The sequence below is a fragment of the Cydia splendana genome, chromosome Z (genome assembly GCF_910591565.1).
Source record: "Cydia splendana chromosome Z, ilCydSple1.2, whole genome shotgun sequence".
NCBI lineage: Eukaryota > Metazoa > Arthropoda > Insecta > Lepidoptera > Tortricidae > Cydia > Cydia splendana.
The window spans coordinates 17,262,936-17,273,586 of NC_085987.1; the positions used below are offsets into that span (position 1 = coordinate 17,262,936).

The 10,651-nt window shown below is 40.0% G+C and overlaps 1 protein-coding gene across 1 annotated transcript; it reads left to right on the top strand.

The window, feature by feature from the left end:
• Positions 1-6,859: 6,859 nt before the first annotated feature.
• Positions 6,860-9,788, top strand: LOC134805272 (esterase E4-like). Its single transcript, XM_063778588.1, has 4 exons — positions 6,860-7,081; positions 7,393-8,696; positions 9,022-9,124; positions 9,675-9,788. The coding sequence occupies exons 1-4, from the start codon at positions 6,878-6,880 to the stop codon at positions 9,786-9,788; spliced, it is 1,725 nt and encodes a 574-aa protein (XP_063634658.1). The 5' UTR covers positions 6,860-6,877.
• Positions 9,789-10,651: the final 863 nt, after the last annotated feature.

The window sequence follows — 10,651 nt, forward strand, 5'->3', positions numbered from 1 at the left end:
CGAACCACGTTCTACGTGCTGCCTCCCTGTCACACTTACGTACGAATCGACACGCGCGACAGAGAGGCAACACGTCGAACGTGGCTCGCGGTAGGCCCTCTGATGTTATTCAAAACTTGTTGTTCTAAAACCATTATTATCTAACATGTAGCTTAGTAACGCGAATAATGTGAATGCATATTCAGAAATTTAGCATAATAATAGCTGTGGCAGCAGCTTATATTCAGCACAGTCGAACGCCATTACGGTTGCTCATATTCTAACCTCTACAATTATATAGGAATTGAAAATGAACTGAAAAACCCATTTTTATTCATTTATAAAACTGGTTTTATCGTAGCATTACTTGTTAAAGTACATTTTCTATCACTAAAACATCTAAACACCGCAAAAAATTACAAATTTAAAAGTAGAGTAGTAAATTTTCTATATTTACTTTTTAAGCAGTGCATTATTTACGCGGCGCTTTAAAATTTTAAATAAAATGTATATATATATATTAACAGTAAAGTCGCATGCGCAATGAAATTGAAGTTATGTAAACATCAAATAAATATATGGGTGATGTCCTCCTTATTTTATAAGTATTCACTTCAGAAACTACACTTTGACACAAGTTCACACATTAAAATGGAAGACAAATCATTTATTTAACACAAATATATATATTTTCTGTAAAAATGCACTTTGGAACCAAAAGCTTCATAACGTGTGAATAACTGATGCATTGTGTACAAAGCTGGATAACTTTGGTTTAAAAGCGGTATAGAAGCTTTTGACAGCCTCTATACAAGTGTTATTCAGCTGATTCAATGTGTGGGCACACACTTATACAGCTACTAGCTTTTGCCCGCGGCTTCGCACGCGCAGGAGAGATTTTTTAATTTTGTTTTTTTTTTACGGACTGAACAGTGACTGACTTCAGTCTTACCTGCTGGAAAGTGATGACAAGGCCGAAGGTGTAGCTCACTATTTCAGTAAAAGCTTATTCACAGTATTCACTCTTGACTTGAAGACACCAGTACGGTTACCATCAGTTTGTCACTGACATAAACGCCGTCGAGAACGTAATTTACTTTCTATACATCTCGCTCGCACTCGCATATTAGTGCAAACGGGATGTACTTATAGAAAGTAAATTACGTTCTCGACGGCGTTTATGTCAGTGACAAACTGATGGTAACCGTACTGAATTGTAATTATATCGATTAATCGAGCTCGACTTATTTAATATTATCTAATGTACGTTTTGTACCTAACACCTTTTAATTTATATTTTTTATTTATGTAGTTGTAGCCTTTTGTACCTATAGCACCTCCTTATACACTACATTAGTGGTTCTCCCTTGGATTGCTAGAGGACGATAAACATTGGGACTCAACTTTAGAGGAAGCTGCGTTGTACGATTCTCCCTTCAAGCTGCGTGAACTTTTCATAATAATGTTAGTTTTTTGTCAACTTACTGACCCGTTAAGTCTCTGGGAAAAATATACTTAAGGACAGTTTTTCGGACGACATTAAACGGCAACTTGAGAGACAATTGCAAAATGGTTCGGAGTTTTACATGGATGAAGTGTATCAGTGTGTGTGATTTGCTGATACCTAGCGGAGGTGTCACGGTTTACCTCGGGGTGGGTTTGCTGATACCTAGCGGAGGTGTCACGGTTTACCTCGGGGTGGGCTTGCTGATACCTAGCTACTGCTTCTCTGTGTACATCAGGGTTCATTTTTTGGTAATTGCTTACGGCAGCTTGGTGATCTGATGATTTGTTTTGCATATATTTATTTGCGGCAGCTTTTAGTTGTTTGTTCCGTGTAGTATTCGTGAACCTGGCACGGCGTTTTTTAGTAACTGTTTTGGTAGCGGTAAGAGATAATGATGAGTCTGATTCTAAATGGGGTGGTGGGGTGGTAATCTTTTCATTCCTTCTCGTGGTAATCTTCTTGGCAACCACAGAGAGGAGTGAAGAAGGGGGCTCTGATATTGTGGGTCTTACGAGTAATTCACTGCGAATATATACGTCAAAATGACCGCTAGACAAATCACTTGAAAATCTTAGTCGGCCCACCGGATTACCCACAGTACCAACTCTCATATATAGCTCATTGTTGCGGTAAACTTCGAAAACCCACGGAAACAGTTGTCCTGCCGCTACCAACTCGCAGAGACTACCGTAAGTAAACGGGCGCCACATTTCAAGGCAGTATTCAACGGAGCTGGAGTAATTATCACCGTTACTGTTATGAGACATAATAACAAACTCCTCCCAGTTGGCCACCACGTGACTAACGATTTGCTCGCGCACCTCCCTGTCCATCACCTGCGTATCATACAGAAGATAGGAGATGGCGCGAAACAGCCGGCCTAGCCAAAGTTACAATCGCTATCGCTTCGACAACGAAAAGCATTATATCTCTCTATCACTCTTCCATATTAGCGCGACAGTGACAGTTGCGTTTCGATCGCTACGGAGAGTAAGCGATTGGCATCTTGGCTACGCGGCCTGACAGGCTCCATCTCCAATTATAGGTACTACGGTGTGAGCCAACATGGTCCCATCAATATCCAACAATTCAACAGCCATTGTAGGTATTAGTGAAATTTTCCCTGAGCTAATAGCTAAAAAAATTTACTTTAAGGCATTGCATTCTCAAAAGTCTGGATCATGTGTGGCTGTAAATCAGCGTGTATGTTACAACCGTATATGCTATCTTCGTAATTAGCATTCCCCACCAGGGGCCATAGTTCACGTCGGCTACGTTATATTTTAATTTTGATCCCATTTTTGTAATTAGCGTCCCACAAAACCATGGAAATGATACCCATATTGATATTTTGAAATTTCAACCCCATTGCACCCCCACCAGGGGGATGATTGTTCACTTCGGCTACGTTAATTTTAATTTTGATGCCATTTTTGTTATTAGCGTCTCAAAATACTATGAAAACGATACCCATATTGATATTTTGAGATATCAACCCTATTGGGGACTTTCCCCCCTCTTAGGGGTTCAATTTTCAAAAAACCTGAAACACGTGTTTACTCATTTATCTTTAGGAATACTCCTGTGAAATTTGGAATAAAATAGTCTAACTAATCTTGTTTCCCCATACAAACTTTGGACCCCCATTTCACTCCTTTAGGGGATGAATTTTGAAAAATCCTTTCTTAGTGGACCCCTAGACCTTATAAGGAATCTAGTTGCCAAATTTGGACTTTCTAGTCCCAGCGGTTTGGGCTGTGCGTTGATTTAAGTCAGTCAGTCAGTCAGTCAGTCAGGTCTTTCACGTTTATATATATATATATATATAATAATAATAATAAATACGGTGTACCCCTTACATTTTATTAAAGTGTCAAAAGGGCCTCTACGTGTTGGCTTCGGCTCCGCGCACGCCTCCCAAAGGTCCGGAACACCATTGTTCCGTGATGGGAAAGACATACAAATAATAAATAATATATATACTGCCCACTTTGTGCCCAAACCTTCTGTATAACGTATGTAACAGCGCTGTTACCGACGATATGCAGCTTCCTTATTCAGCTTACAGTACGGGCAGTACGGCATGCTCTATTATTCAAACAATATTCAGCTACTTTTGTGTTACTTGGGAAAAGAAGGAAAAAATATTAAAAATGTTTACATCCATTTTTTGTACGTATTTGTACATAAAATATAAAATGCTATTTGTAAAGGGAATACCCAAATATTCCGAAATATGTTTTTCCGACTTTCATAACCTCGATTTTCATAATCACGATTTTTTATACGTCCAAATATCGAAATCACGACTTTGAAAACCACGAAAGAAGAAAATCACGACTGAGCTATTTCCGAATACTTAAAATCCGATTGTCATATGAACGAAAACTTAGTCCCGATTTTTTTTAAATCCGAATTTGTCTATTCCGAATAATCATTGACCAATCGGAAATAAAATAATTCGGAATTCAGAAATTCGATCTTTTGTAAACTCGGAATAATGAAATTCGTGATTTTCAAAAGGGAAGTAATTAAATGGTCAGCCGTTTTTAAAATTGATCTGCAAAAAAAAAATGCATTTAAATCATTTGGACATGCTAGAACTGCTACCTTTAGAGAAACCAACTGCTACTAGAGAAGTGGGTTAGGATAGAACTGCAACTTTCACAGAAGCCAACTGCTACTAGAAAAGTGGCTTAGGTTAGGTTAGAACTGTGACCTTCACAGAAGCCAACTGCTACTAGAAAAGTAGGTTAGGTTAGGTGAGAACTGCGACCTTTACAGAAACCAACTGCTACTAGAAAAGTGGGTTAGGTTAGAACTGCGACCTTCACAGAAACCAACTGCTACTAGAAAAGTGGGTTAGGTTAGAACTGCGACCTTCACAGAAGCCAACTGCTACTAGAAAAGTGGGTTAGGTTAGGTTAGGTTAGAACTGCGACCTTTACAGAAACCAACTGCTACTAGAAAAGTAGGTGTAGGTTAGGTTAGAACTGCGACCCTCCCTCCCCTAGAAACTTACTGCTTACAGAAAAGTAGGTAGAACTGCGACCCCTACAGTAAATAACTGTTTTTAAAAAAGTAGGTTTAGGTTACGTTAGAACTGCTACCCCCCGTAGAAACGTACAAATTCGGAATATCGTTATTCGGAATTTAAAAAATAGGAATCACGTCAAATCGGAATTCGTGATATCAAAAATCGTAAAAATGTTAAATTCGGTGTTTCTCCCTATCGGAATTGTTATATTCGGAATTATGTGGTTCGGAATTAAAACAATCGTCGGTTTTACTATTCGGAAATATAAAACTTCGTGATTTTCATCGTTCGGTAATTACGACAATCGGAATTTTGATGGGTCGAGCATTTAAAAATCGGAATAATAAAATTCGATATTTTAAAATTTGGCATAAAATATTTCGGAATTATGTAGTGTACCCATTTTTAAAACTATCACTCAAAAAGAATTTTAACTTTTTTTGTAAAACCTAGATTTTACAAAGTGTACCTGTCACTTTTTTACATTCTATCAATAAGGATATTTGGACTAGGTCCCAGTGGCGTATAGCTAGGCGTGGGCGAAGCGGGCCTTCGCCCACGGCCTCGCGCCCCAAAGGGGGGCTTCGCGCGATGCCCCTTTGGGCACAGTGAAAGAAAAGGGCTTCGCAGATGCGACTTCGCCCACGGCTAGTTTAGTTTACGCAACGCCACTGCTAGGTCCCATAGTAGCAACATCATCATCAAAAAAACATTTTGCACTAAGTAGTTTTTAGAATTGTCTCGATGAGTATTAGTTGCCTGTGGAAAGAAAAGTACAGTCAGCAATAAAAGCTTGTACCAAAAATTTAATTTTAGCCAAAAACTTATACAATCGCGTCGAAAATTATATATATGAATCAACTCTACATAGTTTTTGGCGAACCGTGTGTCCTCAGTTTGGACAAACTATTAGTGTAGTAATTATAATAAAGTTCGCACTACACTTAGTAAGTGTATGTTTCACCAATCAATGAGAGAGGCTCACTCGTGATTCATGCACTAAATGTGGAGGTGCCTGTTGATATAGTAGGTAATGTGCATTGCATTATGGAGTGCCCACGAACACAAAAAATAGTTTTGCACTAATAATCACTTCTAAATATTCGCTTCTTTCTAAACTGCAAGACATAGCGTCTATTACTACCTACTACTTGAATCCCCCACATGACGCTGTAAACGTAAACAGTACCATGTATGGCCGCTGTCAGCAATAACTTTAGATGACAAGTACTGCTTTATTTTTAGAATTAGGGGTCGTGCGTTAATGGCACTTAAAATGTACAGTCGTAAATACAAAATGGTTGCGGTGTTCATTTCCACGAGCATCATCGCTTAATAAAATTCTTCTTCGAAAGTGGTTTTGTTTAATGTACAAGTATAAAAGTTTTTACAGTACATATGGTGCTACTTTAACGCACTAGTGCGATAATTAGCACATTACGTGACAATGTCGAAAATTTAAAGGGCCATATATGTACTGTAAAACGTTGTACGATACATGTGCGAATAGGTTAGCAACTCGTGTCGATTTAAAACACCCCCATCGGTCAAATTCTAATTTATCGCCACTGGTTGCGAATTTCCTATCCCACTTGTGTCGTAGTAATGTACTAATTACTGTATGTTTGTGAACTAGAGTAGTTGAGCTCTGCGGTCTCACCATGGAAAGATTTGTTTATTTAGTAGCTTTAGATCTTTTTCTTCCTTTAGAGCTAAATATTGTAAGGCAATGCAAATAAATACGAGTTTGTATGTGGACTGATTCTCGAGAGAACGGCGACCCTCATCAAGCCCCTAACATCGCCTCGGTTGCACTGGGAGCGGGCGTGCTAGGTTGACATACAAGGACATTTTATCAATGTATGCCCTGGAGGAACAGCGCGCCAACGATGCGTATGACGGGATGATCTATTGAAGAACAGAATGGCAATTCGGATTTTTTATCTTGTGGAGAATGTGTTAAAGCCACGAATTTTCAGTCAGTACCTATCTACTATACCGTAGGTAATTAACTGGATAATTTACCACACTATGACCATACAATCTATCGTGCAGGTTCATACAACGGTACCTATGTACCTAACGAGTTGGAGAGAAAGTTTGTTTATGGGTGATGACTGCATGATGAACAATTAAAATAAATAGTAATTTTAACATTGGGATTTGAAATGATTCCAAATCAATTTTGTTTGTTATCAATGTGTTAGATGTAATTTGTTCAATAAGGACTACATGATAAACTTTTGTTGATAAGACAGATAACCATGTACCTAAGTAGGTGTAGATATGTCCGGTTCGGTGTAAATAAGTGCCACACATTTAGTATTACATTTGGCGCGAGTGTATGTGACTACATGAGCATGTCGTGCGGCTGGTGGTGCGTGCTGAGTGCGGCGTGCGTCGCTACCCTGGCGCGTGCGCAAGCGCCTGAGCGGGAGGCGCGGTTGGTGGCCACGGCGCAGGGCCCCGTACGCGGCTACCGCGCCGCTCACCAAGACCACTATGAGTTCTTCGGCATTCCATACGCGACTGCGCCTACAGGACCACATCGTTTCAAGGTGCGATGAATAGGCTGAGTAATGCCGCTAGGCTTGAGTCTTAACTTTAGCAGGTACCTACTTTAGAATAGACCAAGCATTTCTTAGTTTGTACAAATAGCTACACTCCTAACTGTACATCGGTGGACCTTATTACTAAAGGTATAAGGTCCACCGATGTACAGTTAACAGTGTGGGCGATGGTAATATCTATCTTGAGAAATTAAAACAAACTCCTAATACATTATTTTTCAAGTGTTGTACTGTTTCTTTGTTAATCTACGCGTTAATTGTTTATTTAAGTGTTCAAATTACCTATGACAATGTTTCAGGAACCTCTTCCTGCACCAGTATGGCTTGAGACATTGGATGCAGTTAATGACTCCATCATATGTCCGCAAAATAAATTAATGAAACAAATAACACCAAATAAAGTAATGCAAGAAGACTGTCTTATTGTCAACATTTACGTTCCTGATACGGACAAAAAAAATCTTTCAGTGCTTGTCATAGTTCACGGCGGAGGTTATCAAGTTGGGTTTGGTAATTTTATGACCCCACGAGGCTTAATGAGAAGTAAAAAAGTGATTGCAGTGACATTCAACTATCGGCTTGGAGTACATGGGTTTTTGTGTCTTGGCACGAAGGATGCTCCAGGTAACGCCGGCATGAAAGATCAAGTGGCTCTATTGAGGTGGGTTCAAAAGAACATTAAAAAATTTGGCGGAAATCCTGATGATGTCACAATCACCGGTTCAAGTGCTGGAGGATCTTCAGTAGATTTATTGATGTTATCAGATATGGCCAAGGGGCTTTTCAATAAAGTAATTCCTGAAAGTGGCTCCAATGTAGCCGGTTGGAGCGTTCAAATTGATCCCCACAAATATGCGATAGATTATGCTAATGACATTGGCTTTCGAAACGTCGACGACGTCTACGCTTTAGAGGAGTTTTATAAAAATGCCCCGTATGACTTACTATTCTATAATTTGCGTTTGGATAGAAAAGATTCTACTTTTGGTTTCGGACCATGCGTTGAGCGAGATACGGGAACTGAAATATTTCTCAGTGATTCTCCTGTAAACATTATAAAACAGGGTAAATACCGAAAGATCCCCGTCCTGTATGGATTTGCAAATATGGAGGGCCTTTTGCGTTTACTTCAATTTGAAAGTTGGCAAAATGAAATGAATACGAATTTTACTCTCTTTTTACCTTCTGATCTGCAATTTGAATCTGACCAACAAAGGGCACAAGTTGCGAAGGCGGCCAAGGAATTTTACTTCGGTAATAAACCTGTGGAAAAAGAGACCGTGTTGAATTATATAGACTACTTCTCAGATGTGATCTTTGCGTACCCAGCGCTGAGGTCAGTGAGTTTGCAGGTGGCGTCAGGAAGCAAGTCTATATATTTATATGAATATTCTTACCCTGTTGAGGTTTTTGCGCCTTACTTTAAGCCACCCGGTGAAATTCCAGAATATATGTCTAAGATCCGCGGAGCGCGCCACACAGCTCAGACGGAGGCTGTACTCGAGTGCTCTCTGGACGTACACATGAACAATGAGGAACCTGAACCCTACCGAAAACACAAGGCGCTTATGAAGGAGCTGTGGTTGAACTTTATAACTACTGGGTGACTATTTTTAGTTATATTATTGTAAATTTTCACAAACATACTCACATGAATTTCCTTAATTTCTATCTTATTTTTGTTTAGTGGCTTCATACTTACAAGTATTTACTTTCAGCTCATACTATTACTGTCATACACATAATTGACATAATATATATTTAGGTGCATAGGTACTACTGCTTAAGATTCAAGTCCACACAATTTTGACATTTAATATTTATGTATCGGTCCAATTCTACTTGGTTCGGCCATTATTGGATGTTAATTAAAAATATTTAATGTCACATAGTAATTATGAGTAAATATGATGTTTTTATGATTACAGTAAGCCAGTGGGCGAAGGCGCAGGCGCGGTGCCGGGCTTGGAGTCGTGGGCGCCGGCGGGCGACAACTGCTCGCCGCACGCATCTCTAGGCGAGCGCATGGAGGTAACCTCTTCTTCTTCCTCGCGTTGTCCCGGCATTTTCCTACGGCTCATGGGAGCCTGGGGTCCGCTTGGCAACATATGCCAAGAATTCGCGTAGGCACTAGTTTTCGACAAAAAGTCTCACATGTTTATTGTTTACATACACCTAGGTACCTAAATACGCAAAAGGCGTAAAAAACAAGACATAATTAAAATAATATTTAAGTAAATAGTGACAACATAGTGCGGCGTTCGAAGGAGATGGCGGCACGATCTACGTCTTTCGGAAAGATTGTCCTAATATTGCCAAAGAACGAGACGCGTGGAAGAAAGAGAGTGCGGCCTTTGCCCAGCACTGGGACACAACAGGCTAACAATCAAATAAAATAATAAGTGTTTCTCACTTGCGCGTCATAGTTAAGGTCAGGCGCAACTTTAGAGCATTCTGCGCAATCGTCACAAGTTAAATACTTAAAATACATCAATTTTGGAGCACGTGGGACCTATCTATAGTTTTAATGCAAGTATTGATAAAATTGCATTAATGTAATTAGGTCGTGTGTTTTGGACAGATGCGTGGATCACTCCTCGAGGCGCGCCGTAAGTTCTGGGACGACATCTACGCGAAGCACTACCGCGCGCCCACGCCGCCGCCGCCGCCGCCCGCCCGCCACACGGAACTCTGATCAACCCAATACATAAGTATTTCAATATTTTTGCTTTAAATAAATCCTGGCGTTTTGACATTGGAAATGTCTTTTCGTTCGCTCCAGTATACGGTCCGATTTCACGAAAAAGTGCGATCCCCTTATATCTCGGAAAGTTGTGAAGATATGATATTAAAAAATAGGTTCAAAAGACGCATAATCACGAGAGCTGTAAGGTGCAAAAATAATTATTCGAGAAAGTCAAAAACAAAAAAAGTTTTGGTCGAAATAGTGAAAATAAAATTCAATTTTTTCCGAATTTTTGATTTTGGTGCTCGATAATTTGGAAACGAAGAATGATATCAAAAATTTGAGAAAAACTGCTCTGGACAATTTAGTCAGCTACAATTTGAGCCTAAAATAAAGACGATCGGGTTAAGGGTTTGCCCTGTAGCCTAACCTTAAAATAGTCAAAAAGTCAGAACGACATTTTTCACAGGACATTTATGACTTCATGTTTCGCAGAGTTCGTTATCGGTGTTTGTTGTGAATTATCGGGATTATGACGGCAGAATAACACTTGCACTGCGTGGGCTTTTAAAATCGCTGCAGATTTTTCTTAGTCTAACTCTATCTATCCTGTTTGAGACGGGCGTAGATAACGCACTATTCGACAATCTATGCATTCTTGTGGTGGTGGAAATAGAAATAGAAATAGATATAGAGGTAGAGGTAGAGGTAGGGGGAGAGGGAGAGGGAGAGGGAGAGGGAGAGGGAGAGGGAGAGGGAGAGGGAGAGGGAGAGGGAGAGGGAGAGGGAGAGGGAGAGGGAGAGGGAGAGGGAGAGGGAGAGGGAGAGGGAGAGGGAGAGGGAGAGGGAGAGGGAGAGGGAGAGGGAGAGGG

Bases quoted from the DNA above. Each gene is read 5' to 3' on its own strand.
- LOC134805272 (XM_063778588.1), top strand. From the start codon at position 6,878: ATGAGCATGTCGTGCGGCTGGTGGTGCGTGCTGAGTGCGGCGTGCGTC. The intron at 7,082-7,392 runs GTGCGATGAATA...ACAATGTTTCAG, and splicing joins CAGGACCACATCGTTTCAAG to GAACCTCTTCCTGCACCAGT. The intron at 9,125-9,674 runs GTAACCTCTTCT...TGTTTTGGACAG, and splicing joins CTCTAGGCGAGCGCATGGAG to ATGCGTGGATCACTCCTCGA.